This window comes from Cherax quadricarinatus, chromosome 64 (genome assembly GCF_038502225.1).
Source record: "Cherax quadricarinatus isolate ZL_2023a chromosome 64, ASM3850222v1, whole genome shotgun sequence".
Classification (NCBI taxonomy): domain Eukaryota; kingdom Metazoa; phylum Arthropoda; class Malacostraca; order Decapoda; family Parastacidae; genus Cherax; species Cherax quadricarinatus.
Window position 1 is genome coordinate 9,423,603 of NC_091355.1, and position 15,941 is coordinate 9,439,543.

At 44.4% G+C, this 15,941-nt stretch overlaps 1 protein-coding gene across 2 annotated transcripts in view; it reads right to left on the bottom strand.

Annotated features, from left to right (window-relative positions):
• The window catches only part of LOC128700006 (uncharacterized), an 82,382-nt gene that overhangs the window by 25,550 nt on the left and 40,891 nt on the right, over nt 1-15,941 (bottom strand). For both annotated transcript variants that reach the window (XM_053792891.2, XM_053792892.2), the window contains 2 exons: nt 754-867; nt 53-267 (listed from right to left, as the gene is read on the bottom strand). In XM_053792891.2, coding sequence (XP_053648866.2) covers nt 53-267; nt 754-867 — 329 coding nt within the window. The remainder of the gene's footprint in view (nt 1-52; nt 268-753; nt 868-15,941) is intronic.

Genomic DNA, 15,941 nt, shown 5'->3' on the forward strand with positions numbered 1-15,941 from the left:
TATTATTATTATTACTATTATAATGATAATAATGATGATAAGGGTGACACACCTTGCAGTGGGAGACGTTATCAGGCAGGAACCTTATACAGTCGATATAGAAGTCAAAGGGATCAGAGGTTCGAGTCGGCTGGGGCAGGCTAGCAGCTGTCGACTTATCGTAAGGCACCCACGCCGTGTCTTCCGGCGGTGGCGGTGACGGAGTGAGCGGCGGTGGCGGCGTCACTGGCGGCTGGGCAGCCGCCAGTGGGATCACTGGTGTTGGATCTGACAAAGATTAAAAAAAAGAATAAAAATCACAATATATTTTAATTATTATTATTATATCAGTATTGGTATTAATATTATCATCGGTCTTGGACTGATGATGGGAAACGAGGACGGAGCGAAATGTCGCCTAAAGTTCCTTCCTATATACAGCTCTTGGTGTATATACTTAGACATATATGGTATATCTCTCGGTGTATATATAGATATATACTGTATACTTCTCGGTGTATATACAATGAGAGATATACACTTCTCTGTGTATATACAGTGAGAGATATACATTTCTTAGTGAGCTAGAAATACCCTCAAAATCGTACTGAAAACTACCAGGTTAGGCTGACAGAGTTCACCGCTTACTGAGAGGAAATGAGGGCCCCTTGGACCCTCGACAAGGATGGGTATAAGGGGCCTACCTTTGTCCACAACAAGGATTAGTATAAGGACCCACCTGTGTCCACAACAAGGATGGGTTTAAGGACGTACCCATGTCATCTGGGTAGGGCTCTGGGGCAGACTGGTAAACATCATCATCATCGTCAGAGTCGAGTTGGAGATCGATGTTGAAGAGTGGATCTGGCACGTAGGGCAACACCACATCTGCAATAATAGGTGGTCATGAGAGAGAGAGAGAGAGAGAGAGAGAGAGAGAGAGAGAGAGAGAGAGAGAGAGAGAGAGAGAGAGAGAGAGAGAGAGAGAGAGAGAGAGAGAGAGAGAGAGAGAGAGATGTGTCTTTTCAAACAGACAAATAGATGAGTAAGACACATGTATATCAATGAGGTAAAGAATTAGACACATGTGCAACATCTGGGTATCTTTATTTGTAGACGTTTCGCCAACCAGTGGCTTTATCAATACAAGGACATAATTTTGGAAATGGAAAATTATATATAAAAGATAAGGTGATGAGTCCCTCAGCCTTGGAGTTAGTGAAGCACAGTCATGCACGTTCCTCACCTGACGCTGAAGCTTGGTCTGTGCTTTATATTCTTCAAGACTACGGTGCTCTTCACCAGCTCTAAGACTGAGGGACTGATTACCTCACCTTTTGTATATAGCTCTACAGTCTTCACATTATACCATTGTATTGTATTGATAAAGTCACTGGATGGCGAAACGTCTTCAAATAAAGATACCCAGAAGTTGTACATGTGTCTAATTCTTCATCTTGTCGGTATTGTATATATCGATGAGGTCAGGGCGGATCTACTATGAAACTAATGAAGCTTAAGCTTGAGGGCCCCTAATCCCGAAGGGGCCCTCAGAAGCCACTGTAGTCCACATTGCTTAAATATTTTGGGTCTACTGTATGAAGAGGGTTGTTTAAATAATAATATTAACAATATAGTGTAATTAATACAAAATAAGAGTTAAAATAAAAATTATAAGTTTATTAAAGTATCATATATCATGGTTATGAAGGTGACACAATAACAGTGCAAACTTCAGGGTCACAAAAATGTAAGTCCGCCAGTGGATGACGTGGCTTTATTTCCGAAACGTTTCACCTACGTAGTAGGCTTTTTCAGCCGAATACAGAGGTAACTAAATATAGAGACAGCAGGAGTGGAGAGGTAAGGATGACTTAGTCAGTCCATCAGACTTTACCGCTGTTCACATGGGTCAGGTCACTTGCACATTACGCTCCACACTGACCTTATTTATACCCAGGTTACCTGGAGGTTATTCCGGGGATCAACGCCCCCGCGGCCCGGTCCACGACCAGGCCTCCCGATGGATCAGGGCCTGATCAACTAGGCTGTTACTGCTGGCCGCACGCAGTCCGACGTACGAGCCACAGCCCGGCTGATCCGGCACACTGACTTTAGGTATCTGTCCAGCTCTCTCTTGAAGGCAGCCAGGGGTTTATTGGCAATTCCCCTAATGCTTGATGGGAGGCTGTTGAACAGTTTTGGGCCCCGGACACTTATGGTGTTTTCTCTTAGTGTACCAATGGCGCCCCTACTTTTTATTGGCGGCATGTTGTTTGTGTATTTTCTATAGGCATGGAAAAGTTTAGTCTTCAAACTAAACGTTATCTTAACACAGTGATTACTATGCCTTAATATTTATGCTGTGAGAGAACCAAGTTGGGAATGTCAGTGTTGGACTTGAGTGGGTCATCCTAGGTTAAATCTATGTAATGTATTATGGAAGAAATCAAAGTAATTTATGCGTGGGACGAGTCTGTGTGAGGTGTTGTCACCTTCGTTGAGTGAGGTGAATATGATACAGACTAAGTTGATAAGACGCATGTGTAACAGTTAGGTGTCTTATTCCGAAACGTTTCGCCTACACACTAGGCTTATTCAGCCGAGTACAAAGGTGTCACCTCAGTGTTTAACATTTATAATATGTTTCTCTTGCTTCTTCTTTCTATTCCTCTGAAGATACGTGTTTAAGCACATGGAAGCACTCAGGTATTTTTCTTATTTTCACTGTGGTATTTTTATACAGTGTACTGTATACTTGTGCCAATAGCATGTGTGTGCCTTCAAAATCATTGTAAAATTCTTCGTATGTTTTGCACGAAACTCTTAACCTGGTAGGGAGCCCCACGTTGTGACTGCACGAGGGTCATCAAGGTCATAATTCATTTAAACCCTGTGATCAAGAATTGTTGCTAGTCCATAAGTTTCTAACAAAGATCAACTCGTTGTGTATATACAGTGAGAAATAACCACATCTCTGTGTGGAAAAATAAACACAAATACAGTAAAATGCGACCCTTATTGGGATTTGAAAATACAACCTACCCAATATTCTCCACCTGACTTTCCACACACTATATATATATATATATACATATATATATGTCGTGCCGAATAGGCAGAACTTGCGATCTTGGCTTAAATAGCAACGTTCATCTTGCCATATAGGACAAGTGAAAATTTGTGTATGCAATAATTTTGCCAAAATCATTCTGAGCCTAACGAAAAAAATACATTTGATTGTGTTTGTTTAGTATTAAATTATTGTAAACGTATTTAAAATATATTTAGTTGGGTTAGGCTAAAATAAATTGTTCTTGTTATAATAAGGTTAGGTAAGTTTTCTAAGAATCTTTTGGTGCAAAATTAAAATTTTTTGCATGAACATTAATGAAAAAAATACATCTTTAAACGCATAAGAGAAAATTTCAGAAAGGACTTAATTTTAAATGAGTTCTTGCTAATTGACCAGTTTTACATATTCGGCACGACATATATATATATATATATATATATATATATATATATATATATATATATATATATATATATATATATATATATATATATACTCATGTACTCGTCACCCAGGTAGATCTGTTTGTGACGTGATCAAGTCCATTGTGTGGGCGAAACGCAGTCAAAGGATCGCTTTATACTGCATTTGTGTTTATTTTTTCGTCGTGTCTGTATTTTATACCTTTTGTCACCACCTCTCGGTGCATAGCCATGTTCCTCGACTCTCTCCCTTCTCTTCCCTCCCCTCCTCGTCCGCATTCTTGCAACCCCGTAACTCACACCATCCACTTCAAATCTTATCCTCCCATCCTTCCAGGTGAGTGCATGGTCCATTTTCCCAGGAGAGTGCTTCCACCCTTTCAGTTGAGTGCGTGCTCTTACCCTCCCGGGTGAGTGCGTGCCCTACACTCCGAGGTGAGTGCGCGGAGGGCAGGTGATCGATGTAATAAGGCTGTGCAATTATCCTGTGAAGTATGTGTGCAGTGCTTCACGTTGCGGTGTTCCAGCTTTGTGATAACCAGCAAGGTCACCCTACTCACAGCAAGGGAAGGCACGTAGCAGCACCAGGATGGCAAGTGAATAAGCAAGGTAGGAACCAGGAGATGAATGGCAGAAACCAGGAGAAGACGAATGGCAGAAACCAGGAGGAGGAGAAGATGAATGGCAGAAACCAGGAGGAGAAGATGAATGGCAGAAACCAGGAGGAGAAGATGAATGGCAGAAACCAGGAGGAGAAGATGAATGGCAGAAACCAGGAGGAGGAGATGAATGGCAGAAACCAGGAGGAGAAGATGAATGGCAGAAACCAGGAGGAGAAGATGAATGGCAAAAACCAGGAGGAGAAGTTGAATGGCAGAAACCAGGAGGAGAAGATGAATGGCAGAAACCAGGAGAAGATGAATGGCAGAAACCAAGAGGAGAAGATGAATGGCAGAAACCAGGAGGAGGAGATGAATGGCAGAAACCAGGAGGAGAAGATGAATGGCAGAAACCAGGAGGAGAAGATGAATGGCAGAAACCAGGAGGAGAAGATGAATGGCAGAAACCAGGAGGAGGAGATGAATGGCAGAAACCAGGAGGAGAAGATGAATGGCAGAAACCAAGAGGAGAAGATGAATGGCAGAAACCAGGAGGAGGAGATGAATGGCAGAAACCAGGAGGAGGAGATGAATGGCAGAAACCAGGAGGATATGAATGGCAGAAACCAGGAGGAGAAGATGAATGGCAGAAACCAGGAGGAGAAGATGAATGGCAGAAACCAGGAGGAGAAGATGAATGGCAGAAACCAGGAGGAGAAGATGAATGACAGAAACCAGGAGGAGAAGATGAATGGCAGAAACCAGGAGGAGGAGATGAATGGCAGAAACCAGGAGGATATGAATGGCAGAAACCAGGAGGAGAAGATGAATGGCAGAAACCAAGAGGAGAAGATGAATGGCAGAAACCAGGAGGAGGAGATGAATGGCAGAAACCAGGAGGAGGAGATGAATGGCAGAAACCAGGAGGATATGAATGGCAGAAACCAGGAGGAGAAGATGAATGGCAGAAACCAGGAGGAGAAGATGAATGGCAGAAACCAGGAGGAGAAGATGAATGACAGAAACCAGGAGGAGAAGATGAATGGCAGAAACCAGGAGGAGAAGATGAATGGCGGAAACCAGGAGAAGCAAATGAAAAAAACAGGAGCCGGGAAGAGAAGAAAGGCAGGAACCAGAAGGAGATTATTATAATAAAAAAAAGGGCTAAGCCACAAGGGCTATACAGCACCAGAAGGAGATGAATGGCAGGAACCAGGAGGAGGAGAGAGGATGATGGAGGATAGGAGCCTGGAGAGAAGAAGAGAAAGGGGACAGAAACAAATAAGAAAGGAAGATGTGGAAAAAGAAGAACGTGAGGAACAGAGTGACTGAAACAATGGATTAGAACTAGAAGTAGTTGGGAGAAATGATCTATGTAGCCTAATATGAACTGAGGAACCTTAGTTAACACCTAGGTGATAACGATGACGCTGAGTCAGGTCACCTTGCAGAGAGTGCAGGTCACCTGATCCGTGGGTATCACGTCACCTATCTGATCCGTGGGTATCACGTCACCTATCTGATCCGTGGGTATCACGTCACCTATCTGATCCGTGGGTATCACGTCACCTATCTGATCCGTGGGTATCACGTCACCTATCTGATCCGTGGGTATCACGTCACCTATCTGATCCGTGGGTATCACGTCACCTATCTGATCCGTGGGTATCACGTCACCTATCTGATCCGTGGGTATCACGTCACCTATCTGATCCGTGGGTATCACGTCACCTATCTGATCCGTGGGTATCACGTCACCTATCTGATCCGTGGGTACGTCTATCTGATCCGTCACGTCACCTATCTGATCCGTGGGTATCACGTCACCTATCTGATCCGTGGGTATCACGTCACCTATCTGATCCGTGGGTATCACGTCACCTATCTGATCCGTGGGTATCACGTCACCTATCTGATCCGTGGGTATCACGTCACCTATCTGATCCGTGGGTATCACGTCACCTATCTGATCCGTGGGTATCACGTCACCTATCTGATCCGTGGGTATCACGTCACCTATCTGATCCGTGGGTATCACGTCACCTATCTGATCCGTGGGTATCACGTCACCTATCTGATCCGTGGGTATCACGTCACCTATCTGATCCGTGGGTATCACGTCACCTATCTGATCCGTGGGTATCACGTCACCTATCTGATCCGTGGGTATCACGTCACCTATCTGATCCGTGGGTATCACGTCACCTATCTGATCCGTGGGTATCACGTCACCTATCTGATCCGTGGGTATCACGTCACCTATCTGATCCGTGGGTATCACGTCACCTATCTGATCCGTGGGTATCACGTCACCTATCTGATCCGTGGGTATAACGTCACCTATCTGATCCGTGGGTATCACGTCACCTATCTGATCCGTGGGTATCACGTCACCTATCTGATCCGTGGGTATCACGTCACCTATCTGATCCGTGGGTATCACGTCACCTATCTGATCCGTGGGTATCACGTCACCTATCTGATCCGTGGGTATCACGTCACCTATCTGATCCGTGGGTATAACGTCACCTATCTGATCCGTGGGTATAACGTCACCTATCTGATCCGTGGGTATAACGTCACCTATCTGATCCGTGGGTATCACGTCACCTATCTGATCCGTGGGTATCACGTCACCTATCTGATCCGTGGGTATCACGTCACCTATCTGATCCGTGGGTATCACGTCACCTATCTGATCCGTGGGTATCACGTCACCTATCTGATCCGTGGGTATCACGTCACCTATCTGATCCGTGGGTATCACGTCACCTATCTGATCCGTGGGTATCACGTCACCTATCTGATCCGTGGGTATCACGTCACCTATCTGATCCGTGGGTATCACGTCACCTATCTGATCCGTGGGTATCACGTCACCTATCTGATCCGTGGGTATAACGTCACCTATCTGATCCGTGGGTATCACGTCACCTATCTGATCCGTGGGTATCACGTCACCTATCTGATCCGTGGGTATCACGTCACCTATCTGATCCGTGGGTATCACGTCACCTATCTGATCCGTGGGTATCACGTCACCTATCTGATCCGTGGGTATCACGTCACCTATCTGATCCGTGGGTATAACGTCACCTATCTGATCCGTGGGTATCACGTCACCTATCTGATCCGTGGGTATCACGTCACCTATCTGATCCGTGGGTATCACGTCACCTATCTGATCCGTGGGTATCACGTCACCTATCTGATCCGTGGGTATCACGTCACCTATCTGATCCGTGGGTATCACGTCACCTATCTGATCCGTGGGTATAACGTCACCTATCTGATCCGTGGGTATCACGTCACCTATCTGATCCGTGGGTATCACGTCACCTATCTGATCCGTGGGTATCACGTCACCTATCTGATCCGTGGGTATCACGTCACCTATCTGATCCGTGGGTATCACGTCACCTATCTGATCCGTGGGTATCACGTCACCTATCTGATCCGTGGGTATAACGTCACCTATCTGATCCGTGGGTATCACGTCACCTATCTGATCCGTGGGTATCACGTCACCTATCTGATCCGTGGGTATCACGTCACCTATCTGATCCGTGGGTATCACGTCACCTATCTGATCCGTGGGTATCACGTCACCTATCTGATCCGTGGGTATCACGTCACCTATCTGATCCGTGGGTATCACGTCACCTATCTGATCCGTGGGTATCACGTCACCTATCTGATCCGTGGGTATCACGTCACCTATCTGATCCGTGGGTATAACGTCACCTATCTGATCCGTGGGTATAACGTCACCTATCTGATCCGTGGGTATAACGTCACCTATCTGATCCGTGGGTATCACGTCACCTATCTGATCCGTGGGTATCACGTCACCTATCTGATCCGTGGGTATCACGTCACCTATCTGATCCGTGGGTATCACGTCACCTATCTGATCCGTGGGTATCACGTCACCTATCTGATCCGTGGGTATCACGTCACCTATCTGATCCGTGGGTATCACGTCACCTATCTGATCCGTGGGTATCACGTCACCTATCTGATCCGTGGGTATCACGTCACCTATCTGATCCGTGGGTATCACGTCACCTATCTGATCCGTGGGTATCACGTCACCTATCTGATCCGTGGGTATCACGTCACCTATCTGATCCGTGGGTATCACGTCACCTATCTGATCCGTGGGTATCACGTCACCTATCTGATCCGTGGGTATCACGTCACCTATCTGATCCGTGGGTATAACGTCACCTATCTGATCCGTGGGTATAACGTCACCTATCTCCCTGTTATCAGACAGCCAGGACAATTTTAGTGTATTTAGTCTTTCATCAAAATTCACCTTTCTTAACTTTGATAGCTCTATTTTGTAGTTCTCTGAACCTGTTCTAACTTGTATATGCATGATATATGATACCGACAAGATGAACAATTACATACATCTTGTGTATATGGTTCTAATTTCTTCACATTATAACCTTGTATTGATAAAGTTACTTGATGGCGAAACGTCAATAAAGACACCCAAATGTTGCACATGTGTAGATGAATGGTTCAGAGAACCGACAAGTTCATAAATTAGACACATGTGCAACACTTGGGTATCTTTATTGAGGAAACGTTTCGCCACACATGTTGCACATGTGTCTAATTCCTTATTTTTCCAAACTATCCAGGTTTTAAAATGCGGACATCATACCACCGCTGCATATTCCACTTTTATCCTAGTATATGTTGCAAGCGAGATTTTTAAAACATTTTTTTACCCATATATTTAGAAGTTATTTTATAACTCGCTACTAGGATACTATTATTACAATCAAAACTAAGCGCTAAACCCAACAGGGTTAATCCTCTCTGCGCTGGTAGGATAGTATTTGTTCCTCAATGTCTTCTTTATATCATCTTTCGCTGATAATATATTTTTTAATAACTCCTATGGTTTTTTACTCTGTCTGACACTTTAATTATTTTATTACACTATCATGTCTATTTTATCACATGTCTGTTACTATCACATGTCTATTTTGTCACACGTCTGTTACTATCACATGCCTAGTTTATCATGTCTATTACTATCACATGTCTATTTAATCACATGTCTATTACTATCACATGTCTATTTTATCACATGTCTATTACTATCACATGTCTATTTTATTACACGTCTATTACTATCACATGTCTATTTTATCATGTCTATTACTATCATATGTCTATTTTTGCACATGCCTATTACTATCACATGCTTATTTTATCATGTCTTTTACTATCACATGTCTGTTACATGACATTTATCTGAAATAAATACAATAATCCATAATTCCATTTACTTAAGTTATCCTGAACAGGTTTAATCATTTTTATTATTTATCCTATCTAATATTTTTACATCACCTGTAAACATAACCATGTAGTTCCTCATTGCTTTTGCTAAATCATTTATAAGTTCAGTTTTTTTTTTTTTTTTATTCGCCGGTATTCTTCCGGCCCGGGTCTTTTCCCGGCCTTGGCTCCCTATCTGGGGAGTGTCTCGAGACTTAAGTCTCCCATGGGAGGAGGTACAAGTACCTCCTCATCTTTGGGACCAACTGTCCCCAGGCCTAGCCACATTCCCCGCCCTCACGGGGCTCGTAGGGAGAAGCTAGGCCTCTGGTCTGCCATCTGCCCCGCCCCAAAGGGGCTCGTGGGGATGGCAATCTTGTGAATTCAGTTGTTGTCAACCTTCCTAGACAAGTGGGTCAGAGTTGATGGTCAGATGTGTGATGAGAGTCGTTTGGTTTTGTTGGCATTGTGCAGTGTGGAACCTACATAAAAGTGGATTCATAATTTCATGTGAGGGCCGCATTCTTTTCCTAGACGGCCCTCGGGCCACAGGATGGGGACCCCTGATTTATATCAATTAAAAACATTATAGGAGCAAGTTCAGATCCTTGTGGCACCCCACTGGTGATATCTCCCTACGAACACACTTCTCCAATAAATGTTCACAGTTTTTTCTCAAATATTAAGTCTCTCACTCATTGTAATAACTTTCATTCATCCTACGTTTTGAAGGTCATGGGAATCTCTTATCATTTTTTTCGTAAAATGTAAATAAATACAGTCTACTTATCCAGTCTTCAATTTCAGTGTCACAATAACATATTTGATGTACAAGACTATCCCAATTATTGGATCAACATACTTCATTTTTAAGCTAAAATAAGTAAATTACCGCAGCTTTAATCGAAACTGCTGCTACAAATGCATTTTATGGGAAAAAGTCTTTTATTAATGGCTATTTCCAACATTTTTTTTACAACAGAATATGTCAACGAAACCAGTCTATAGTCTCAAGTCTATAGTGTGGATAGTTACCTTGACACAGATGATGAGGCTTGTATCCATGGTGACACGCAGGTGCACACCCTGAAGAAGGTCGCTAACATGATCACGCAAAATGTGACCTTTAATAACCTAAGCTTACAATGCGACTTACAGTGACCTAAGCTTAGAATGTGAGCTACAATAACCTAACCTTAAGTATATTGCTGCAGCCGTGAGCCAGTGTTCTGAATTATGTCTGACCTCGGCGGCATATCACAGGTACTTAATCTGCAGGAATGCAGGCTTGCCTATAATCACTCTAGGACCACCACCAGCAGAAGCAGCAGCAATAGCAAAAGCAGCAGCAACATTAGAAGGAGCAGCACCAGCAGCAGCGACACCAATAACAGTAGAAGCACCAGCAGCATCACTAGAACTAATTGCAGTACCACCACAAGCAGCAGCACGAGCACCAGCAGCAGCATCAGTAGCAGCAGAACCAGTAACAACAGCAGCAGCAGCAGCATGAGGGGCGGGTGGTGGGTGAGGTGACACAATAACACTGCGGCAGTGCTGTCCACCTCAGCCATAATTACACAGGCCCAGGCATCAGCCAGCTATCGAGCAGGAATTCCTAAAAGAACGTCAAGAAGAATTACCCTCGAAGAGGACATGAACCAAGAATTTTACACGCAAGGAGGACATGAACCAAGAATGTTACTCGCAAGGAGGACACGAACCAAGAATGTTACCTTCAAGGAGGACACGAACCACAATGTGAAAACAGCAACGACGACTACAGAGAAAGCAGCAACGATAGCTCACAAGGCGACAGCAAAAACTACTGATCATGTGAGACTTTAACCTCAGGAAGATAGACTGGGAGAAATGGGACCCACATTACGGACCTGACTCGTGAAGGTTAAACTGATGGAGGCAGTGTCTGAAGAGATGAAGACCTACATACCTCTATTCGTGAACGAAGTGAAGCTAATGATGAGACTAAATACTGGAGAAGATAGAGAAAAGCTACTCGAGCACCTGGATGGACTTAGGAGTAATCAATCAGGCGATTACTGGAGTACATCCCCAGTAAATGAAAGATTCTGAAAATCGGGAAGACCAAATACTGAATACATGTTGAGGGAGACAGAAGCTGCAAACATTAAATTAAGAACCTCGGTGTAAGTATAACACTAAGCACAGCACCAGGGAAAGGACTTTACTGTAAACATAATACCAAACATAACACCAGGAGCACAGATCAGCAGTGCACGCATGCCAGACACTGAGGAAAGTTATTCCTGTTCCTCATGCAAGGGTCCTTCAGGATTTTACACACGATGCAGGTCAGAGCCATCACAGAGTACGCAGCACCATCATGGAGCCTCAACCTAAGAAAACATGTTTGGAAACTAGAGAAATTCCAGAGATTCGCTGCGAAGAATAAAATAACTGAGCCTCACAATACTGGAAGACAGGAGAACCAGGGGAGATATGATTACCATGTTCAAGATACTTATAGCACTCCACAGGATACACACACTGACAGAAGGAAACCGAGGACAACGGGGTAATATGAGAGTTAAAGATGAATATCAGAAAGTACTTTTTCAGCCTGAGGATGGAAAGATTTCGATGAGGAAGGTAGAAGTAGAGTATATACATAGTTTTCAGAAGTATAATGAACACTTGTCAGTGCTCAATAATAGCCCACATGGATCCCAGATGGGGGTCGAAATATACAGATCAATTAAGCTTCAAAATTTCTGTATTCATGTGAGTTATTATTTAGTATAGTTTTAAGAGTAGACGTATGAACAGTATTATGTAGTACACATATATATTTCATAGCAACATTTATAGGCAGGCCCCCTGGCCAAGCCTTAAGTCACGTGACCTACTCTCCCGCACATAACCATTATTAATTTAATAAATAATAATGGTTGTAAATGACCATTATTTTTAAAGGGGTGGACCGGTAAGCCAGCGGAAGGCCTCGGTCAGATGACCAAAGCTCCAAAGGAGGGTCATCATCTGACTAAGACCCGTGTCAGGAAATACTTGTCCAGTTTCCTGACAAACCTTACCTAACCTAACCTCCTGCACATAGGCCGTACCTCAGAGGCCTCTGCTTCAGACTGGACCAGGCATAGCAAGTGATAGGCTGGGGCTCCTCTACGAATGCTAATATAAAGTCTCATAACAGTGTACAGTTGTTTCCTCCGCCACCATTACTCCATCAAAGAACCCTCCTAACAGATGTAATAAATAAAAGGCCATGAACAGCGTTATCATGTTGTGAATAGTCGATAAAAGGACGCCAGGTACCGAGATTCGACCCCTGCACTGACAAATAGCCGAGTACACACAAGGACGACAGTGCCTTCACGTGCTCCAAAAATCTAAATATAACAATGACAAAGTAAAAAAAAAACTTCTGTTATAAACATCTGTGGCAAGCAAATCTCTCGTAATTAATACAGAATGAAGTCTAAAATATTTTCCATGGAATATATCACGTTGCAGTGGACAATAATGTTGGTGATCGTGTTGGTGAGGGAGGGGGGGGCATGGAGTGAGGGAGCGGGAAGTGAGGGAGACAGGGAGTGAAGGAGGCAGAGAGGGAGAGAGACAGTCACTGGAAGAATCAACAATGTTGTTATACTGGTTACTGATGGCGGGTCTGGCACCATGGCCTGAGACCACTAAAAACACTGGGGAAATTTGTTTGATGTACGCCAGCACAGTGCAGCTATGTATATATAAACTGCAGTGTGTATGTGTCATTGACTGCGGGCAATGTCATTTATGGATACTTTAGTTTGCAGATATGTTGCTTCAGCGTCGCCTGCTGCTCACCCCCGGCAACTATCCTGATGACTAGTACATAACGTGTGGGCTAGTGAGCTTCAGTAGGTCGCTGGGCCTCTCGGTCCCCTGAGTGCTTGCGAGTATCTGCTCTCTAAAAAACCAAATGATTATAATCATAGCCATAATCTTCAAAGGGGTGGACGGGTAAGCCAGCGGAAGGCCTGGGTCAGATGACCGAAAGCTCCAGCTGCGGGTCATCATATGACCTTATAAGACCCGCGTCAGGAAACACTCGTTCTGTTTCTTGGCAAAACTTACCTAACCTAACCTTCCCTCTGTATTATTCAGTTTATTTCAATTTCTTGGTGTTGACTCATCTCATTTTACAGCTGTTACCAGTCTTGAATTTTTGACCTTGTCTGTTGAAGTAACTTACTAACAGTTTGTTCTCACATTACTTTAAAACTTTAAATACAATTCATCCTACTGTGTGATTATTTTATTGTATTTATGATGACTTCTGTCTTTTTCCCACCTCAGCCCATAATGATCAGTTTAGGTCACCTGTCCCACGAGGAAGAGAAAGGCCTATCATGGCTACTAGTGTGGTAACGTATACACCCTATAAATAATCTGTTATTTTTCACCTGTCTCATTGTATGAGTCAACTTGATGTACCTTCAGCGAGTGATCTTCCAGCTGGTTGGGAGTACTGAGTGTGTGCACGACTTGGGAAGTTTCTTTTGCTTACTCTACAAGAAGCGAACTCTATCTCTTAATCAGACTTACTACTGGTCGAATGGAACACATCCAGTCTGTCATCTCTACCTTCACTCCTGGTCTACGTGCCTCACTCACTCACCACTCAGGCTAAAACCTGTCACCTACGGAGCGTGAGGTTGTCTAACGTCAACTTTCGAAAGCTACTTCACCCTGTGTCTACTTCAGTCCTCTACACCACTCCAGCTGAGGTTCCTCATCTAACACCTAGCTGGAGAGTTATCTGGGAAGCAGAGCTGTCTCTTAGTTTGCCAGCTGTACTTCCACTATCACCGACAATCAACACGCCTCTTCACTACCATTTAATTTCACGTGCTTATGTTATTTAGCTTTTGGTCAGATTTTAAGTTCACGATTTTGTGTTACATCATCTCGAATTTAATCCCACTTGATTATTATTAAGAGTTTTTATTTATTTTTCTATTTAATCTTTTCATAAAGGGATTACCTTTACATCTTCCCTAAAAGTTCGAGGCTTTATCAATCACATTAGTTGGTAATAAAAACATGTCTAGTAGGTACTTGTTGCCAGTGTTATTACCTTGAAGACTGTTCTTGGAGTAGTTGTTAAAGGAGCCATGTATGCGTACCTCAGGGGAATAGGCTTGGCCCCTTGTTATTGTACGTCCTTCCCATGCCCAGTACAGCGACCTACCCAGCCTACTCACATGACCGCATTTTTAACTGTTGCTTATTAAGCAAGAAACCCCCTCCCTTCTTTTCTGAGGTTAATGTCACTAATTTACACCTCTATCTACCCATCACTGCTGTCTCACTTGCCCGTCAGCTCCTCCTGCAGCGTCGCCTGCCGTGACAAGAGCACATCATGGATACTACTCATAACCTTAATTTAAAGGGGTGGATGGATAAGCCAGTGGATGGCCTCGGTCAAATGACCAAAAACTCCAGCAGCGGGTTATCATATTGCTAAGACCCACGTTAGGAAACACTTGTCCTGTTTCCTGACAAACCTAATATCATGGGTGAGTGGTGGAGGTGCACATCACGAGTGGAATATCTCCTCCCTACGAGACAGTACTCACGCCAGTGCCTCCTCCACCTGCTGGAGGAGGCACTGGCTTAAGATGTGCATGTTAGGCCAGCAAGGGAAGAGAGGGGTGAACTTTAGCAAGGGAGAGGGGTGAAATTTAAAGTAGCAAGGGAGGTAGGGTGAACTTTAGAGTAGCAAAGGAAGGGGGGTGAACTTTAGAGTAGCAAGGGAGGGGAAGGGGTGAACTTTAGATTAGCAAGGGAAGGGGTGAACTTTAGATTAGCAAGGGAAGGGGTGAACTTTAGACCAGCAAGGAAGGGGGAGGGGTGACCTTTAGACCAGCGAGGAAGGGGAAGGGGTGAACCTTACATTAACAAGGGAGGGGAAGGGGTGAACTTTAGACCAAGGGAGGGGGAGGGGTGAACTTTAGACCAACAAGGGAGGGGGTGGGGTGAACTTTAGACCAACAAGGGAGGGGGAGGGGTGAACTTTAGACCAACAAGGGAGGGGGAAGGGTGAACTTTAGACCAACAAGGGAGGGGGAGGGGTGAACTTTAGACCAACAAGCGAGGGGGAGGGATGAACTTTAGACCAACAAGGGAGGGGGAGGGGTGAACTTTAGACCAACAAGGGAGGGGGAGGGGTCAACTTTAGACCAACAAGGGAGGGGGAGGGGTGAACTTTAGACCAACAAGGGAGGGGGAGGGGTGAACTTTAGACCAACAAGGGAGGGGAGGGGTGAACTTTAGACCAACAAGGGAGGGGGAGGGGTGAACTTTAGACCAACAAGGGAGGGGGAGGGGTGAACTTTAGACCAACAAGGGAGGGGGCGGGGTGAACTTTAGACCAACAAGGGAGGGGGAGGGGTGAACTTTAGACCAACAAGGGAGGGGGAGGGGTGAACTTTAGACCAACACGGGTGGGGGTGGGGGGAACTTTAGACCAACAAGGGAGGGGGAGGGGTGAACTTTAGACCAACAAGGGAGGGGGAG